We start from the raw sequence: 21906 nt of genomic DNA, 5'->3' as shown, positions 1-21906 counted from the left end.
GGGTTTGTCATATATGGCCTTTATTATGTTGAGGAAAGTTCCCTCTATGCCTACTTTCTGGAGGGTTTTTATCATAAATGGGTGCTGATCATTAGAGAAATGCAAATCAAAACTACAATGAGATATCATCTCACACCAGTCAGAATGGCCATCATCAAAAAATCTACAAACAATAAATGCTGGAGAGGGTGTGGAGAAAAGGGAGCCCTCTTGCACTGTTGGTGGGAATATAAATTGATACAGCCACTATGGAGAACAGTACAGAGGTTCCTTAAAAACTACGAATAGAACTACCATACGACCCAGCAATCCCACTACTGGGCATATACCCTGAGAAAACCATAATTCAAAAAGAGTCATGTACCAAAATGTTCATTGCAGCTCTATTTACAATAGCTAGGACATGGAAGCAACCTAAGTGTCCATCGACAGATGAATGGATAAAGAAGATGTGGCACATATATACAATGGAATATTACTCAGTCATTTAAAGGAATGAAACTGAGTTATTTGTAGTGAGGTGGATGGACCTAGAGACTGTCATACAGAGTGAAGTAAGTCAGAAAGAGAAAAACAAATACCATATGCTAACACATATATATGGAATCAAAAAAAAGAAATAAGTGGTCAGAAGAACCTAGGGGCAAGACAGGAATAAAGATGCAGACCTACTAGAGAATGGACTTGAGGATACGGGGAGTGGGAAGGGTAAGCTGTGACAAAGCGAGAGAGTGGCATGGACATATATACACTACCAAACATAAGGTAGATAGCTAGTGGGAAGCAGCCACATAACACAGGGAGATCAGCTCGGTGCTTTGTGACCACCTAGAGTGGTGGGATAGGGAGGGTGGGAGGGAGGGAGATGCAAGAGGGAAGAGATATGTGGACATATGTATATGTATAACTGATTCACTTTGTTATAAAGCAGAAACTAACACACCATTGTAAAGCAATTATACTCCAATAAAGATGTTAAAAAAAAAAAAGAGGCATTGCTGTGAGATGCTTCACTCTGGACTCCATGTACCAACTCAGATGCAGACAGACAACTGGGGGAAATGCAGAGTCATGCCGTGTGAGCAGCAATGTCTATTCTGCTCGTGAAAAGTAGACTTCCGAACGTGGTGAGATGGGACTGTTAAGAGTGTTGGCAAGATTCCCCATGTGTTCTAGCAGACAAAGCAGAACATTTCTCTGTTCAATCTGTTTGCTTCAAGGAAGAAGGGAACTTATTATGGAGGGCATTCAGGAGATGGCACAGCCGGCATCAATCACTACCCGCCCCCTCGCTCCGCCTCAGCACGGTCAATGGCTTGGCCGGGGTGGCAGCTGATTTCTGTTGCTTAAGTTAGTGTGTTAAGTCATGAGAGTTCAATGCAAGACCAGCTACTCATTACTTTCTTAACAGGATACCCTTCTGGATGCTGGAAAGACTGTTTCTTAAATGTGGCAAGAGATCAAGTAGAAGAACTTCCATCAGAGGAAAAGAAGTTAGGAAATTTGACCAAGGTCACACTGAAAGATGACGTACGTAACCAGGATTCAGCTCAGGTGGCCTCGAGGGTCCACTACAGAATGGAAACCAAGCCACAGACAGATTTAACACTGTGGCTTCTTGAGGAAATGATCTTTCATGTAACTTCCTAACATTCTCATGGACAATATGTTCTTATCAGGGCAATGCATTACCTAAGGATAAGCCAGGTAAATGTTTGCTATTGTCTTATGCTTTCTTATGTATCTAGTAATAGTAATAACACAGTTAACTAAAAAAAGTCCTTTATGGCTGGGAAAAATCCCTATCCTCAGAGATCACTCCAAACAACCTAGGCAGAACCAACATGAGAGGCAGAAATAACAACACTTACTAGCTGAGTGACCTTGGACAAGTAACTTGACAATTACTTTGTTTGTTTTAAGTGGGAAAAAGGACTTAAGTCATAGAGTTGATACATAAGTTAAGAAGGCAGGGTAGTAGGCTGAATAATGAACCTGCAAAGATGACCCTGTTCTAATCCCTGGAACCTGTATGTTACCTTACATGGCAAACCCAGAACTCTGCAGATATAATTAAATTAAGGACCTCGAGATGGGGAGATTTTCCTGGATTATCCTTATGGGAGGCAGGAGGGTTAGTGAGAGAGAAGCAAGAAGATGCAAGGGCAGAATCAGAGATTAGACAGGAGGGTTGGAGAGACAGACAGAGAGATCGGAAAATTCTATGCTGCTGAATTTGAGGATGGAAGAAGGGGCTAGGACCCAAGGAATGCAGGCAGGCTCTAGAAGCTTGAAAAGGGAACTAAACAGATTCTCCCTTCAAAGCCTACAGAAGGAGCCCGCCCTGCCAATACCCTGACCAAACTCACGAGACTGATTTTGGACTTCTGGTCTCCAGAACTGTACCATAGTGAATCTGTTCTGTTTTAAGCCACTGCATTTGTGGTCATCTGCTACAACAGCAACAGGAAACTGATAAAACAGTATATGTAAAAGAACTGAATAGACAACCTGGCACGTTATGAGGACTCAGAGAAATATCTGTTCCTTCTTTCTCCTTTTCCCTCATGAAAAGGGACCAAATTTTAGCATCCCAAATCTACAGCAACTCCATCTACACTTTACCTCGCATCATAAATGATTCATGCAATACATTCGGTAGTGCCCTAATATTACCTGCTATCATATTAGGATAAACATGGGTACATTTATTATCTACCCAACCATGGACACAAAGGACCACTTATTTGCTCCATTGAAATCTGAAGAGAAGAAACACACTTTTGCCCGAGAGACCGGAAGCCTACTGGTTCACTAACGGCCCCCGTGGTGGGCTACAGATCCAGGAATAACATGGGGTCCACAGCTCACTTGACTAGTATTCTCCCTCCACTGAAACACATATTGTGTCATATTCAATCCACAGGATGGCTCCAGAGGAAGGTAGACCATATGAAGGTTCTTTGAATTACATTACTTTCAAACAAAGACAACATATAAATTGAAGAGTGTTTATTTTCTTTCTATAAAAAAAGCAAATCCAGTTTGCAGTCCTACAGAGGCAACATTTATTTCAACTGCCCAGGCAGTTAAGAGAAAGGGTTCCTGTTTTGCTCTGAATCCAGCTCTCATCAATTCTTGAGAGTCTATTACACACTCCAAGGAGAAACACCTGCTTGATAAAGAGCCTCTATGGCACTGACATGGTACACAAGAAATGGCTTTTACTGCACGATGTGAAACTTAAGACAAAAGTCAAAACTCACCATTTTCAGGCCCCAAAGGTGGCCTCAAGGCTAATGCGATGCATTAGTTTTCCCAGTTAGTAAAAAAAATATATATATGATTTTTAGTGTTTATCCATGAGGGCACTTTTAGGGCAAGAATACAACTCTGAGAAAATCTCTGCTAACATTTTTCATTCCCTTCTCTCTCCAACTCTTATAGCACAAATACTACTTTATTCAAACATGATTTTTAATCTCAAGAAATTCATCTCATTTGCATCTAGGAAAAATAGCACAAAATTTGAAGAAAAGAAAGTACAGAGTTGAGCAATTTTGAAAAGATTTCAGAATCCCTAGCCACTTCCCAGTAATATCAACTATTTGTAGACCCCAGGGCGGTTGCAGAAGGGACAGCTTCCTGGGCTCACAGGACATTTGCCTTCCTCCCCAAGGATTAAGGACGACAGGGGGCTGAAGCTGTGAAAGAGGCCCAGTAACTATGCAAGACGGCAGCCCTCAGTCTCTGGGAGTGTCAACTCACTCTGCGGCAACTGCAGATATAACATTAAAATGGATGGTATCGATTTTAACCAAATGGTGGCTGAAACAAATCATCTTGTAGCTGCTCAGCACACACCCCTACCCTGAATGAAGCCCTTTGAAGGACACTATTGTTTGTCCTAGTGACTGTGGATAAAGCAAAAATGTTTTGTGGTATATTCAATATCTCGTAATAACCTACAATGGAAAAGAATCTGAAGAAGTATTACATATATATATCTGAATCTTTGCTGTACATCTGTACATCTGAAACACCTATATATTTAGATATATAGAGATATGGATATATAGAGAACATGCATAGAATATATATATAATATATAACATACATATAACATATATAGGTATCTATATAGATCTATATAAATATAGCTATAAATATCTGAACCACTTTTCTGTACATCAGAAACTAACACAACATTGTAAATCAACTATACTTCAATAATTTTTTTTTTAAAACTGGTTTGTGGTAATGGGTGGAGAGGAAGTGGCATGTGGAATCCTTGCACCTTAATTTGGTTTGTGGCCACACCAGGCCTTATGGTCTCTGAGACTGCTCCTCTGTGTGAAGGATACCTAGATTGCCACTGGCCAATTTTTATTTTTTTCCTTAAATCTGTACGATCACACCTTACTGATTTTATTAACTATGGAAAATTTTCATTCCCATTTAATTACATGCTGGTCTGAAAAAAAAAAACTATAAACATTTATTCTATTCTAGAAACATATTTTCCAAAATCCGAACAAGAAAACTACTACATTACAGGCCCAAGACCCTGAGAGCTGACTCCCAAGTTTGGTAGCAAAATACATGTGTGGTGTCCAATTATATTTTATTAAATATCTTTAGTATAAGTTCTTTGTCTTCAAAGTGTCCCTTTTCTCTTTCCTTATTTTAAAAAGGATCATTGGCTCCTTTTCATAAACTTGTAAGTGGACGCCCTTATAATACCTCCCACGATGGTCTCATAAAGTCTGTAGCACGAGGTGTGCCTCACTGGTCTAGTTCTGGAGCCAAGGACGGTCAAAGCATGGCCCTTCCTGACCACTTGGATGACACCTGGTCCTGGTTGCTCAAGGTCTCTTCAGGGCAGAAAGCAGTGCAGACCAGGTCAGCAGTCTGACTTACCACTCTGTCAAATCTGTACTATAAACATTAGGTTATGTAAACCCTCAACTTGGAATTTCAGGTCTTCCTGACCTTGGTGCAAGTGATGGAAAAGAAAGTTAAATATGACTGCCAGGACCAACCTGATCCAGTCACTGCTGTTTGAAAAAGGATACCATCTCTCCCAAAACATCTGACCTCTGTAGAGGGAACAATCGTGAACACTAAGTGCTGTGTGTTGAATCTATGGACTTTTCTAGAACCCAGATTTGAACTATTACTGAACATGGATAAATGTACAGTATATGAAGATATACCAGTTAACAGACCCACGTCAACAACTGTCTATTTCTCTTAATGTGGAACACAGAGTTTGATATACATAGGGACCAAAGAATTAAACATTAATATCTGAATACTTTTGCTACACATGTTGTAACACAAATTTTTTTAAAAAAAAAACAAACTGGGAAATTTGCTAATACCAGTGGGAAAGCAATATTTACAGCCACATCGCAGTACCTTGAATCATGCCTGCCACAAACTAGATGCTCAGTCAATATTTGTTGAATGACAAACAGACCTCCCTGTTTTCAAAAAGGAATCCAATTACTATTCATAGGTCCATACACAAATAAAAGTCTAGTGTCAATATTTAAAGGATTTTTTTTGCTCACCACCATAATACATTTTGATGAACTTATATAAAATGGACTAACTCGATACAACTTAACAAATAATAATAACACATCTTCTATGTGCCAAATACTGATGAATGTGCTCAGAGAGGGGTTCACAGAGAGTCATGCCAACCATCACCTTTATAGATGGAAACTGGGTTCCTGTGGAAATACACAAACCCAAGTGAAAAAAAAAAACAACAAAACTATTCATATGGATATTCCACCATGATCTGAAGTTAAGCATGTCAAGATCAGGACCCCTTCCTGGTTTCCCCTCCAAAGCATATCTGCTTCACCAGCTTGCCACCATCCTGGATGAGACCACATGGATCCTAGCTGGCTTTGCTTCCCACATCTCCTACTATCTCCACTTCCTATTTTTGCAGTGCTTCATCAGAGCCTATGTATTTCCCTGATGTATGTTTCCATGCATCACCCACATCGAACACTGCAGGACAGCCCTCGACACTATAACAACTAGTTCCCTACCAGACCTTCCCTCCCAACTCCAATCACCTCCCTCAAGGATGAGCTCAATCACCCCATCCCACTTCATCATTTCGTCCCATCCCACCACACGTGGAAAACAGGCCCTATACGAAGTGCTATTGACGACACAGGCAGATTTCAGGTGGGGCACACTCTTGCCACAGAGAAATATGCTTTCACCCAAAATGAGTGTCTTAATAAAGTGTCACTATAATAATAATCATTATCATTATTATTTGAATGGTGGTTGATGTGGCTGTCAGCACGTGGGTGATCCTGGGGTTGCTGGGTCTGAGTCTGACGATGCCATCTCTGCTTGTTGGTTCATGATTCAATCTACCCAGCACACCTCCTGAGGCTGGGCAGGCAGGGCAACCAGATAGCTACTCTGGTTTCCTTCTGATGCCCGTGAGCAGATGAACTGCACACTTGACATTAGCAGTGACAACATCATTTCAACAATGTCTCAAATAACGTGGACGTAAGATTGAACATGCATTTTACCTGCTGACGCTTTTCAAATTCCAACTTGATCCGGGACTTGATGCAATTGCAAGTGTCCTGATACGTCTGCTGCAGAGCGAGTTCCATGAGGTGCTTATGGTACGCCCCGGCCAGGTTCCCGCAGATGAAGATGATCACGTTGGCCAGGATCTGAGGACACAAAGAGCCACTCAGTAGGGCGACCGTTTATCATTCGAGAACAGAACAACACCGCAATGCACGTGAGCAGCAGTCTTCAAAGAGATGACTCTGCCTGAGGTTAATTTTATTTCTGTTCCCGAACTAACACTTTTATTTACTTAACAGAAAAGGATTCCACCCCCTTCTTGGATCCGTGCCCTCTGACAGGTCACTTTGCTGCCCCTCCCTTGTCTCTGGGCTCAGCCATGTGATTCGCTACAGCTAATGCAATGTGGGTGGGAGTAACTGAGTGCCAGATCCAGCCCAGGTTTAGAAGGCCTGGTGTGTTCTGGGTGACACTCTTGTGTCTCATCAGGAAAAGACTAGCCCGCTGGTCCTGGGAAGATGAGAAACTCATGGAACAGAGACATTCAGCCAACCCATAGTCCACTATCGAGGCCACTGGGATTTCATGGTTGTCATACAGCATTACTGTGGTACTCGATGATACAGGCTGTATTCACTGAGCCTGGAGAAGTTATATTCCCCATTATTTACTGTTTATATAGGAATATAGGAACCTTTCAAACCATGTAACTTGTTGCTCTATTCATGATAAAAACCGTTCATGTTCACAAAAATTTGTGGTGGGAGGGGAGAGAAAAATATATAAAGAAAAACTACAAAGAACCTATAATTGTCCTGCCCACGAAGAACTTGGTGCCATATTTTCTTTTGTCAAGACTGTTACCTTGTTCCAAAGGAACCAAGTTCATTCTGAATGCAGAGTTTTGCTTTGCTTTTTTAAGTTAACATTTAATCTGATTTTTTTCAGATCACGAAAATTCTGTAGAAACAGGATTTTGAATGCTTAGATAATATTCAGTTCTATGACTATATCATAACTTAGTTATGTCTATACTATCTTTATTAATATTCTTTATTAATATTCTTTGCATTTGCTTTACGCTACAGTGGTCAACCTTGTGTCCAAAGCTTTGCCCTCATATTTAATCATTTCTCAGGCTCAATTAGTAAAATACACTGAGTTGAAAGCCTTGAATATTTTAAAGTTCTTGATACATATGGCAAAATTGCTCCGAGAAAATGTTCCACTGATACTCTCACCACCAGTGTATGACCATGGTCTTTTCAAGGCCCACTATTAACACAGAGCGAGTGGTAAAAATTAAATAAAACTGATGATCCTGTGTTCAGGGCTAGACCTGCACAGGTGTGGCAGGGCATACACGGTCACACCTGCAGAAAATGTCTCTCTGCTCTCACCCCCCTCCACATGACCCTTCCTCTCACCAAACGGGCACTCATCCCTTCAACAACAAAGGCAGAGCATCTGTGTCCAAAAGCTCTGTGCTCCTTGCTAAGGGTCTCCCACTGACACAGGTCAGTTTAACACATCAGTCAACTGACACGGGCAGCATGCATGCCAGGACTCAAACACTCTTGGGGGAATTTTTATTCCTAAGCCTTCAAGGTTCCCATGACAGGACTTCACAGAGAACCATGCCATCCTCCCTCTGCACAGTGTAGTACTCCCGATGATTAAAATATTAGCTCTGTGTATTGCTGAGTGTGTGCATGTGTGTGTGTGTGTGTGTGTGTGTGTGTGTGTGACATGCATCTGTGTGTGATTTGCATATGATACATGCATGATACGTGTGTACATAATATGCATGTAAGATTTCTGTGATGTGTATGGTGTGTGTGATTTGTATATGTGATATATCCATATGACACATGTCTCTCTCTGAGTGATTCATGCATGATGTATGTATGTGGTACACATGTGTACCTGGTATGTGTTATGTGAATGATATGTGTAATGGATGTGTGTGTGTCGTATGTAATTTATATATGGGATAAACGTGTGGTTTGGGGTAGTGTGTGTGTGTACATCATGTGCACACGTGACACATGCATGTGCTCTGTGTGTGCCTCAGCACAGAACAGGGGAGCAGTGTGCTCATCTTCGGTGTTGCTCCCAAGCATTTCTAGTTGCACAGGCTCTGTTCCTTCCCACTGCCGTCCTTTCCCACATCACCCCCGTGGATGTCAGTCCTTCGAGGATGTGGGAAAGCTCGTGAACTTCCTGGCTTCCTGCCTGAGCACAGGTCATTTCAGAGCCGGGCCCAGGGGTGCACTGTTAATTTAGTCCTGTCATGCTTTGCTTCTGCAAAATGACCATCCGCTTCGCTAAAGATTCTTCAGACCTTGACATTGCTGAGTTTGCTTTGAAGAAGAGTGACCCAAAGAATGCAGGAACCAGAAGTGCCAACACAAACCAGCCTGCCCGGAATTAGAAAACACCAACTCTTTCCTTATTAGGTGCAGCTGAAATAATAACAAAAATAACTGTGATTATCTATAAGAGCTTCTTCTTTTTCTCCTTAAAAATGCCTTCAAACAAAGAACTCAGTTCCTCCAAAATAAGAACCAAATGTAAGCAAGGAAACTGAATAAAGCCATCCCCTGTCCCCTGGCCTCCCTCAGCAGGGAGTACGAAAGGGGCATCTCTATTACAACACTGCCTGCCTGACCCAGTGCCCTGGCAACTTTGCAATGTCATGGGATGGAAGGAAAAGCCTTCTTTTGCTTACTCATTCATCCATTCATCCATTTGGTCAATGGATGCTGCATTACTTCCAACAACATGTAATTCAAACCCTCCCTGGCTATAGATAATTAGAAAGAATGCATTTATAGATTTTTATTTGGATATGTAAAGGAAATGCTTAAGAAATAAACAGCTAAGAGTTTTAATGCCAAGTTGTTATGGTCTTTCTCTTCTGGTGGAAAATTTAATCAAATTACAAGCATTTTTCTGATCCCTGCTTTCATCCTAAAATACCACAGTCTAAGGTTAATAGAATTAGTCCTGGTATTTTAACAACTACACATATTTACATATGTGATTGATATCCTAAAGCATTTTTCCGTCAAAAGGGCGCATTCATATAATGACTCTATAAAACCTAGGGCACAAGGAAGTGATGCGGTTAAGGTTTTCGTTTCAAAAATAATATCACAGCATTTTACTTCCTAGAAGACTGTTTAACACACAATAAAACACACAATAAAAAATCCTATTTTCACAATGTTGGATTTATTTTATAACATCATACTGCCTTGATGTCTTCTTTTATCTCGTTGCTTCATTTAGCTACTCTCACATCTGTCAGAAAATAGGAGAAGAAACTTAGCTTCCCAAGAGATGTCTTGGAAGAAAATAAATTGTTTAAGGTAATAACAGCAGCCAAGGTTCACCATGAAGTTTCAAATTAGGCCTTAAGATCAAGCTTGACCCACGATCCAGAATCTGTGCAAACCGGACTCTGCCCAGTTGTCACAGAAGCCTGGTTGTCTCCACCACTTTCCATTTCCCCAACTTCACTTGATGTGAGGGTGGGAAGATTGGTCAACACTTGTCAGTGATTCTCAGGAGATGCATAAATAATCAGTCCTGTGCTGGTGGGAAGGCCGGTACCCACCAGCACACTCTGATTCTGCTTCTTTCACAGCCATCACCTTGCCTTTCCAAACACACCTTGTTTCATCCTTGCAAGAGTCCAGAAAGTAAAACAGCCAGGAAGATGGACATTTTTGTTATTTCATTTTATAGGCAAAGAAACAAAAGTCTACAAAATTAAGAGACTGGAGGGCAGGGCTCCACCAGGCTCTCAGGATTACCCCATACCCACCCACATGGCCCTGATTCACATGGGCCAGGGCACATTCGTCTAGCACAATTCCACTCTCTACTTGGGCGTGGGGAAAGTATTTCTGAAGAATTTCTAAAGAGACATGTATAAGCTTTGAAGCAGCTAACATCATTTTCCTTTACAAAGCATTTGTATTTGATGCTATAAAGCGCCTTCATCATTTAAAGTTCTTTTAAGTGGCTGCAGTTTGGAGACCACACGTCCATGGAGCATTTAACTATGATGCTGGTACATCGACGTACATTCAGAGGAAAGTAACAGGACGTGAGGCCGTTCCTAACGGGATCATGTGACCAAGGGCAACTGACCCGAGCAGGGTTATTTCACCTGGGAAAAGGACATTTAAAGATGTGAGCTCACTGTCTTCAAACAGTTGAGAAATTATCACGAGGATTAGGTGACCACTCAGGTCCTCTGTGACTCTTTTAAAGAGTTTTAAAATTGTTCAATACTCCCATTCTTAACCTCAGGTTAGGGGTTGCCGATTACAATGTCCACAGAGGTCAGCAGGCAGCACACATGCAAGCTGAGGGTGGGGTGAGGCTCCTGGTAACAGATGAAGCCCCATCACTCAATACCATGATTTCCCTGTGAGCTCACTGCACAGGGCTGGAGGAGAAAGGACAGTACAGCATTTAAAACAGGTCCTCAGCTTAAAACAAAGCAGATCATAAATATGCAAAAATACCAATTATAAGTCAAAGGATAAAAGGGATTATAAGAACTTGATGAACCGAGCTGCAAATGAATATTCAGCAAGCTCACTGCATCTCATAAGCATCAAATTTGGCTTAAATAAAATAATGCTCTTGCTTGGGAGAGAAAATGATCAAGGTAGAGTTTTCCTTAACTGAGCTCTCAAACATGGCTACAGAGAATCACAATTCCATCTCCTCAGCATTTCCTGCAACCCCCAAAGAATTAAGTTTGCTATATGCCCTGGCCTCAGGATTTGTTTTTTTTTTTTTTTTTTTTTTTTTTTTTGCGGTACGCAGGCCTCTCACTGTTGTGGCCTCTCGCATTGCGGAGCACAGGCTCCGGACGCACAAGCCCAGCAGCCATGGCTCATGGGCCCAGCCGCTCCGCGGCACGTGGGATCCTCCCGGACCGGGGCACGAACCCGCGTCCCCAGCATCGGCAGGCAGACTCCCAACCGCTGCGCCACCAGGGATGCCCCAGGATTTCTGTTTTTTATCAGCCTTTTAGTATAGACCAGAAACACTGTGCTTTGGCTATAACATCTAATGATCCTCAGGTCACATGCTGGAATCTTCTTCTAACTTAAAATCCCTCCAGATAAGGAGTGGAGTCAGAAAATATTATGGGCTGAATGTCATGTCCTTCCCAGATGTATATACTGAAGCCTTAACTCCCAATATGATGGTATTAGAGGTGGGACCCTTGGGAGATAATTAGGTTTAGATAAGGTCATGAAGGTCCGGTCCCCATGATGAAATTAGTGTCCTTATAAGGAAAGGAAGAGACTCTGTCTCTCTCTGTCTCTCTGTATCTGTCTGTCTGTCTCTCTTCCTCTCTCTGCCATGTGAGAAGGGGTGTCTGCCAGGAAGAGGGCCCTCACCAGAACAGAATCATCAGCATCTTTATCTTAGCTTTCCTAGCCTCCAGGGATGTGAGAAATAAGTATCTCCTGTTTGCACCACCCAGCCTGGGGTGTTTTGTTATGACAGCGTGAGCTAAGACAGAAAGTTATGAAGAAAATTGAAAAACCAACCACCTCAACAATGGGTGTTATTAGCGTTTTGGTTGGTTAGACTGGAATTGAAAATTGGGAGTCAAATGCAATTTGATTTCCTATGGAAATGGCGGCTAGAAATAGTACTGTTGGTTGTGATTATTATTTTCATTATTCTCTTTTATATTAGAGCTGTTATTATTAGGTCTTTTTGAATAGCATACATTATGCTATTTTTCCAGCTATATTTGGGCTAAAGGGCTAAAGAATCTTACACTTAGGGTTCAAGTTTGGTATCACAGCTAGATAAAATTTCAGGGAGGAATTTGAGAGTCATTTGCTTCTCTCAGGAGTGTTCCACCAGCTCATTACAGGCCAGGGGAAAGAGATGGGCCTAGAAGATACTCAAGATCTTGATAGAAAGTTCCTCTCACAAATTAAGTCATTGAGAACACATCTTCCCTAGAAGGGAAAGCTGGCTTCACCCTGCAGAAACCCAGACTTGTACATCTCAGCTCAGGGATTGCAAATTTGAAACTGATGGGGAGAAAGTTGGCTTGATTAATAGTTTAGAATAACAAAAAGGAGACAAAACATAGAGTTTCCAATATTCAGAACTCAGTGGAAGAAGAATGCACAAGCCTCCCTCCACCGAGATCCATAGGTCACTCTGCTTTTCACAGAGGAGTGCACTGTCACACGTGTGTTCTCTCATCCAGGCTCTCTCTGATTTCAAGCACGTGGAAGAATCTTAGCTTTCAGGGTTTAGTTCCTCTCCACCACAGGAGCAAGAAGAGCAAACAAATAAGCTGTATGGAAAGGAGGGAGCTGCTAACTCCAGAACTCATAGCCCACTTCTCCTGTGGCCAAAATGGGACCAGTCATTTCCTTTTTGTTGTTAACTTACTCGGCAGGCCATTTCTGTAAAACAACACCAGCAGACACTCTTCTCCCCACTCTCTTTGTTTCACAGAGCTCCAAGCCCAATTGGGAGTTTACCTGTGATTACAAAGGACTTTTATTAGAGTTAGTCTCCATCTGGTCCAAACTGTCTCCTGCCCTTCTGCTTGGCACAGTGACGTCTGAATGATTACATCTGACATTCTGTCAACCAATCGATGATTAACTGAACTTTACATCTTTACTAGTACCCAACAGAAGCCACTGTCTCCTTGGTCTTTATAAGTCCACATAGTTGAATGAAAGTTAATTATTCCAAAGAGGTTCCACTCTTTCAGAAACCCAGAGGATGAAGCAGTGCTGGATTGTCCAATGGGCTTAATAAATGCTGGTTTCTGGGTATTCCTGAAACTTCTCTCCCATATATAATGACATATGCGCAATAGGAGAACACCTCTAAGTGCTGTGTCTCAGTGCGTTTCAAAAACTTTAGAAACATATAATTATATACTAATTAAAACTCAAATTTTATTCACCTTGAATCAGCTCACCTAAGGATCTGCACTAAGCAATACAAAATTTGCCTAATTCTGGTGATTTCAGTGGACTTACAAGTGAAAAAAAAGATATTTGAGCACACTTTAGACTTTAATTTAGACAGATAATCTCTCTAATTAATCTGGATCAATGAAATTTAGCTTCGTTTAAACACTATACACAATTATCTTCACATCACTGCTTTATAGGTGACACATTTGATCCACATTTAAAAAGTTGAGGCAACAGGTATTCAGATTCAGTCAACAAACATGACCAAGGCTATCAGACACTCCAACCTGTGCAGCTTAGTTTAAGATGAAATGATACACCACTTCATGTGAGATAAATATGTCTCTTCAACCAACAGCACGCAAAAAGGGACGCATATCTTTTATGGGTACTCGGGGTACATTTGCATGGCTACCCCATTGGCAACTTGCATTATGACCTACTTGTGACCCCATTTATAACCTACACAATAGTAGATAAATTAGAATTAAGCAAACCAAGCACAATATACCCTGCCAATTATGACTGAAGAAGAGGACACCTTATGAAGTTGAATGGAACTAAATGTAGATATCAAATGTAACATGATAACAGAGGGACAAGTTTGCTGAGGGCAATAACACCACAGGGATAGCACAGCCAATCCTGGGTATGAACTTAAACATGACATTAGCAAGTGCATTCACATGGAAGTGAAAGATTGCAAAGTCCTGTGCAGTCACGGACTCCAAATACAGGAGAAAAAACAATGAATGCTGTGATTCTCAAGGTCTACCCTGGAATTGCCCTTTTTAATCAGACCAAAATATATTCCATAAAGTCATGCTGTGATTAAAAAAGATAAATAACTGCTTGGCTGCATAACTGAAACCTTCTGCAAATTGGAAAACAAAGAAATTTCCTATTACAAACTAAACTAGATGTTTCATTAATGATAGTAATTAGGGGAGGGGATGGCTGGCAGCAGCTTTCCTTTTAACAGGATAAAAGGCTGAAATGCACTTAAAAGTAGTGTCTCCCCGGAGGGTGCTCCTGGGTTTCCTCGCCACCTTCTTTCCTCTCCTACTGAGGGTTTTCCTGAGGAGTGGGTCTTGGAGGAAGCAAAGAGATTTATACCATTGACACCAGACTCTGACTTCTGAGCAATTTCAACCAGAGAATATATTGGGCTGGCCAAAAAGTTCGTTCGGGTTTTTGTACGCTGCTACAGAAAAACCCGAACAAACTTTTGGGCCAATGCAGTACATTAGTTCCACCCAAATCACCAAGAGGCATCTCATGCTGTCTCACAGGGCCACGACCAAGCAGCTCTTCCCAGTCAGCACCATTCCAGGACCCTAATCAAAAGGAATGGGTTTTGCTAAACCCGTGTGTGCGCTAATCTCCTTGGGCTGCAGGGACAAAATACCACAGACTCAGTGGCTTAAACAATAGAAATTTTTGTTTGTTTCTTTGTTTACAGTTGTGGAAGCTGGACGTCCAAGATCAAGGTGTCAGCAGGGTTATTTTCTCCTAAGACTTCTCACCTGGCTTGTAGATGACCACCTTCCAGCTGTTTCCGCACATGGCCTTTTCTCTATGCAAGCCTGTGTGCCCCTGGGGTCTCTCTGTGCGTCCTAATCTCTTTTTCTTATAAGGACACCACCCTAATGGCCTCATCTTAGTTCAGTCACCTCTCCAAATGCCCTGTCTCTAAATACAAACACATTCTGTGGTACTCAAGGTTGGTCTTCAACATTACTCTCTTAACTTTCATATAGAACACAGAGCAGTGCTAATTATATTTATCATGTTATACACTGCATCCCCAATACTTATTTACTTTATAACTGGAAGTTTGTACCTTTTGATTGCCCCTCACTCAATTCCCCCACCTCCAACATACTACTGAGGTTTTTTTTCTATTTTTTTAATTGAAGTATTCTTGATTTACGATGTTGTACTAATTTCTGCTGTACAAAGGACTCAGTTATACACACATATACATTCTTTTTTTATATTCTTTTCCATTATGGTTTATCCCAGGAGATTGGATATAGTTCCCTGTGTGTTTAAAACTATTGAGTTTTAAAGACAGATTATTTATAAATTACCAGAAAATTCACTTAAAGGTTAACCCTGCATTCCTTAGAAATTTGGGGCTGGTAGCTCTTTTGCAGAAATGCCACATACTGCTGATGGTTTAATACAAACTAAGACATTCATTACATCACTTCATTTGTTCAAAAAACATTTATTGAGCATTTATTTATAATCAACTAAATGTTATATTCTCCCCACCCAAGAAATCAACCTCACTGACAAAAATGTAATAAAACAGACCAATAATAAATGTCAACAAAGCAAGCAAACAAAGGCAGGTGATGCAAAGCAGGCTTCTAGGCGCTGCACAGGTGAGATTTCAGAGGGATGGCCGTGATCGTCCTACCATTAGGGTTCCCCATTAGCGGGCCGTCTTTATGAGACTTATGGATGCCTGTGGTTGAAGGAAAACTGCTGATAAACTGAGCATGCATCGCATACATCCTCCAACATTACTATAAACTTTTACTTGCAAAAAGTAAAACCACTAATGCAGAGGTTCCCAAATTTTCTTGTTTCACAATGCCCGTAGTGTCTTATTAATATTTTCATAGCATTCCTAGGCCAAAGGAGATATCTAACAGTCTTGTTTATTAAGTAGTAAGGTCTGAACTGCTTAAGCATTATGCCCTAACAGCTTAGGAGTTGTTGGAAGAGAAATCCAACATATATATTGAAATAAAATATTACAATTTTATTTCATTCTTAAGTAGCCACTTACTATGTGACTTACTATGGGCCCTCAGTAGTCAGTGTGTCTGTTGAGCATTGCATCTGCACAAACACTAGCCTCGGATTCAACACCGCCACCCACATTTCCTATCCTGTCTTGATTTCCCCAGGCCACTGTTCTTTTTCCCGGTCACATATGCCAAAAACCCAGCTTGACAACAAAAGGAATGCAGTGCCACCTAATATTGAAACCATCAACTACCTTGAGTTGATTTCCACAGTGACAGATGTCCAGTGTTGCTAGGTTCCCCTTGAAATTTTAAAATATCCTGGGATGCCCTGGTGGTGCCTTAACACATGGTTTGGAAAGCACATCACTAATGACATACAATTTCAACATCAATAACAAAAATATATGAACTAATTAGGTAGAATAAAAAGGGTTATTAAACTCATGATGGGTCTGCTACCTATTTTCTCCTTAATCGACTCTGAGAAGACACACGTGATTCGACCAAAAATATATGAGACTTCATATGGGGAATCTAATTTTTTAAAAAAATAATACTAATGAACTTATTTACAAAACAGAAACAGACTTACAGATATCGAAAACAAACTTATGGTTACCAAAGGGGAAACATGGGGGGAAGGGATAAATCAGGAGCTTGGGATTAACAGACACACACTATTATATATGAGACAGATAATCAGCAAAGACCTACTGTATAGCACAGGGAACTCCACTCGATAATCTGTGATAACCTATATGAGAAATGAATCTGAAAAAGAATGAATACACGTATATGCATAACTGAGTCACTTTGCTGTACACCTGAAACTAACACAGCATTGCAAATCATCTACACTCCAATAAAATTGAGTATATATATGTATGTGTGTATATATATATATATATATATATATATATATATATATATATATATATATATATGACTTGTTGGCAGTTTACACAGAGGTGTCTGTTTCTCCCAAGTAAACCCGAGCTGAAAGTATTATTGTGCAGATTCTCGGAAGCTGCAGCCCGGAGTAGCAATGGGTTTAACCTTCTGGGTTCAGGTCTTCTCTGTGTCATTAGTGATAGCAACTACTTCCTCCCCAAGCCAACTAGTCTTCCTTGGGGACAAGAAGCCGCAATTAAATATACCCCGTGAGTCCAGTTTCAGTCAAGGGCTCACCCAAAAAAGATGGCGTATGCAAAAGAGGCAAAGTCTCATGAAATGACAATTTACAAAGGTTTTCAGATGGTGGGTTTCACATACACTGTCTCAGCCTATCAAGAAAATGAGTTAAAGCCCAAACCCTCATTTGGGACCATAATGATCATATTTTTAAAATCTCCAGTGTTTTCCAAGTCTAAATACATTTCTGTGATGAACTAACATGCTTCCTGATGGTGTGAAGAAGCATTTCAAGCCAGGAATGAAACAGAAATCTATCCAAGGCTACTAGAATTCCAAAGAATGAGTATAAAAAGTTAAAAATACTCATTTCTATTTTCCAGTGGACATATTACATAATAAACCTGCCCACTAAAATTCCAGAGTAAAATTATTAGATGAGCAGTCCAGGGGTACTAATTTTTTAAGGACAATAATAAAGAGTAGAATTCTTAGTTCACAGCTAATGAAATTCCCTTTATTTTGCATCATATGTAAATCAGTCATTAACAAATTAGGGTAATGTTTACTATCTCACAATTTAACTATTTGAGAAACAGTTTGATGCCTTTTTAGAATGAGTTTGCAAGGATATTTGGAATATGAAATTCAATAGAAACAGCAAAGAAGTTTATTGCTATAGGTTTAAAAGACAAAGAGGAATTATCTCTACACTGAGAAATTATCTCTATACTGGAAAGAAGAGGCAGGACATGCAGAGCTTCCCGTGATCAGGTGGTCCTGAAGGTTGTTTTCCCCCCATCAGAGAAACGGAAATGTTGTGCTTGCTACAGGAAATAGTTTTCACACCTTAAGGATTTCTATAGGCAATCACACACTGAAAGATGCTGATGAGAAAAAACCGTGCCTAGCATCAAAACCACATGGGAGTAGAATTGGAATGGAGGAAACGGTTTGATTTTAGAATATGCATTTAGAAATTTCTTTGTTGGGATGAAATTTGACAACCAAATTCCACCACTTGCAAGAAAAATACCTTTTAACCTTGATGCAGAAGAAAACCACACAGCCTGGACCATCACCTTGATTATCAATTGTCTCCAGGCAACAGGGATTTCAGGCTCCAGTTCATGTCCGCTACTTCTGTCATCAATCTCTCCCTCTTTGAACCATTCCCAGCAGCAAGCAAGTCTGCTCCCAATCGAGCAGTGCCTTCCCTAAATACAACACAACGCTGCCTTCTTCTTTATTTCTCATTTCCCTTAACAGCCGAACCTCAATGGCTTGTCTACTGAAGCTCTTCCTACTTCTTTGGCCTCTGATTCTCCATATTCCATTTCAAACTATGTAGCAACCCCAAGAAGCCACAAAAACTACTCTTGTCAAGCTCACTGGTTACCTACAACTTCGTCAATCCCATCCACTCCTTTCCACGCTCCCCTTACCGTGACTCCTGAGCAGCGTCCTCAGCAGAGCTGGTCCCTTTCTCCTGCCAAGGATCCTGGTCTCTCTCAGCTTCCTTGGCCCCATGCTCCCTGGGGTCTGGCCATTCGGCTGACTCCAATACTCTGACTCAAATACTGCCCTCTCCGGGGCTCAGTCTAGGTCCCTTTCTCTTTAAATTTCTCCATTTTCCCCTTGCAGGGACATCCATATACCTGGCGCCTTCTTCAACACCATCTAAATAGCACCAACTCCCAAAGGTGGACCTTGAGCCCAGACCTTCCTTCTGAGGTCTAGACCCAGAAGAGTTGGCCTGCCCACTTTAATGTCTACACTGAACTCTTCACACATCTTGCCCCAGTCTGCATCTTTAGTTTCTATTCATGCCCTACCCCTCAGTTCCACTCAAGGTACTGTGCCCTCCTTGGGGGTCATCCAGCTTGCCCATCTCTCCAGGCTCAAGGTCTTTACACACACAGTTCTCTCTGCCTGAGAAGCTCCTTCCTGCCCCTCTTCCTGTGTGGGGCCTACTCACACCTGGCTTCCATGACAGGCCTGCCATGAGCGTGCTCCATGAGGGCCTCCTGGTAATCCACCAGCTGCACCCTGCTATTTCTCCCAATATCACTTTGCTTCCCAAAAGGTGATAGCTTGTGTTTACCCATTAGCTTATTGCCTGTCTCTCCTGTTTTGCTCTATGGTCCATGAGGGCAGGGATCCCATCTGTTTTATTCCATTATGGATACATTGGGTAATTTGTATAGCGTCTGTCATAACGTGTTCTTGGTAAATAGTCTCTGTTTCTTTTTTCGCTTTTGTTTGTTTTGCTTTGTATTTTTGTCTCCATTGGGTCTTCATTGCTGCACGTGGGCTTTCTCTAGTTGCAGCAAGCGGAGGCTACTCTTCGTTGCGGTGCACAGGCTTCTTATAGCGGTGGCTTCTCTTGTTGCGGAGCAGGGGCTCTAGGCACATGGGCTTCAGTAGTTGTAGCACATGGGCTCGGTAGTTGTGGCTCACAGGCTCTAGAGTGCAGGCTCAGTAGTTGTGGCGCACAGGCTTAGTTGCTCCATGGCATGTGGGATCTTCCCGGACCAGGGATTGAACCTGTCCCCTGGAAGGTGGATTCTTAACCATTGCACCGCCAGGGAAGTCCCTGGTAAATATTCTTTGAATGAATGAATATAATTCCTCATATCCACATGATTCACTACACCACAATTGGAGAGATACTAATTCATATACTGAATAAAAATATTTTTTTTTCATTCAACAAATATTATTGAGGGCCCACCATGTGACAGAAGCTGTTCATGGTACAGGGACTATAATTTTAAGTAAACAAAAAAGACAAAAATTCTTGTCCTGGTGGAGCTTAAATTTAACTATGATTTTTGGCTTTGGATCAATCCACTCCATTATTCTGCCTTTCACATTTGGGGAGAAAGCTTCGTAATTGCTTTGTCAGATGTCATCCTTAAGAGAAGGGTTATGCTTTGACATATACCTGATGTCCCTTCAGTAATTCCATGCAAATAACACCTGGGACAGACATGAAGAATTTGGACCCAAAATTGTCCCATCAGATTTAACCTGAAAAGGATGCAGATACATGTTTCATCACCTGAAAGACAATGCAATTCTGGCCAGATTTGATTCTGATCTGTGGGGTGAACAAAAACATCTGAAGAAAGATATGTGCAAAAAAGGAGGGAGGTGAGTGGGTGGTAAAGATTTTAATTTTGGAAGCAGAGAAAGAGACTAGTCTCTGAGGAAAACAATGTTGTCTGGAAGAGAAGTCGTCTTGTCAGCGGATTCCAGTACCTGGCCCACCTGGCTGGTGTATCCCTCTAAGTGGAGCCTCATAGTTTAGGCTTTAGGAAATGGATTTCTTAGGCCATACATTCTCAGCAGGGGCTCCAAGAGGGCAAACACTGGTTCTCGGGGAAAGCCAAAAAATTAATCTTTTAATGCATGATACACAGATATGCATACATAAATAGATATGCAATATACCTGTGGTATTAAAATGTCATGGGGGATTGGTTAGAAAAAAAACATTTAAAAAGTCTTCTTAAGAGAGTAGTAATGGAGAAAGGTCGAGAAACATTGCCTTAAACATACAAATCCCCAGTCCACCTGTGTTATAGCTAGGCTCATGGGTGACCTTTGGACAAGGTGGCTTCTTGCTATAGAGAGAGAAGATAAGAGATGATTTTATATGAACAACTAACTGGTCTACCCGATAGGCATATTCCGCATGATAAACTAATACATTGGCATCCTGGATTTAAATATCATTCTTTGCCACTTTTGTTAGAGCAAGTCAGCCTCCCACATTTGGTAGAGTTTGGATTACTAACAAGGTAACACTTCAGAGCTCTCCAGACCACGGGCCGCTCCCTGTAGAGGAGCCAATGCCCCCGGCAGACAGATGCTACCTGTGTAGACAGGCTTCCCCAGGAGACACATCTGTCTGATTACATCATTCTTTGAAGCAAGACCAGCTCATTTATGACCCCCTCAGCCACAGATTAAAATCCACCCTTCTTAACCTTTGTATCTTTCCCATTGGTAATGTACATAAACTACACCCAATTCTGTACAGGTCTTTTGCCATCTCTTACAACTATAGTGAATCTAATAAAAACATCACCATAACATACAAATGCAAATTTCATGCACAAACTGTGCTCTATTTAGAGAGCCAGAAACTTATATTTTAAAGCATGCTTTCGATTCTAAGTCCGATACAAATACGTCTTCTGATTTTGTTGTTAGCAATCAGAAAAGCGAGCTAAACTTCAGTAAGGTCCTTACCTCACCAGAGCTCACTGCACCAAACTTCTGAAACAGGCTGTGCATTAGAATCACCTGGTGCTTTAAAACGATGCCTAAGTGCCCAGAGCCCACTCCTGGAGACTCAGTAGGTTATTATTTTTTTAACATAAGTCTCCCCAAGTGCATATGTTTTACACTACCACTGGAGAAAC

At 41.3% G+C, this 21906-nt stretch overlaps 1 protein-coding gene across 1 annotated transcript in view; it reads right to left on the bottom strand.

Moving 5' to 3' along the window:
• ADCY2 (adenylate cyclase 2) overlaps positions 1-21906 on the bottom strand; it is a 433654-nt gene that overhangs the window by 215428 nt on the left and 196320 nt on the right. Inside the window, exon 4 of the mRNA XM_067730355.1 lies at positions 6576-6725. Coding sequence (XP_067586456.1) covers positions 6576-6725 — 150 coding nt within the window. The remainder of the gene's footprint in view (positions 1-6575; positions 6726-21906) is intronic.

The sequence above is a fragment of the Pseudorca crassidens genome, chromosome 3 (assembly GCF_039906515.1).
Source record: "Pseudorca crassidens isolate mPseCra1 chromosome 3, mPseCra1.hap1, whole genome shotgun sequence".
NCBI classification, from domain to species: domain Eukaryota; kingdom Metazoa; phylum Chordata; class Mammalia; order Artiodactyla; family Delphinidae; genus Pseudorca; species Pseudorca crassidens.
The sequence above is the reverse complement of the archived record's forward strand: the minus strand, read 5'-3'. Positions and strand labels throughout refer to the sequence as shown.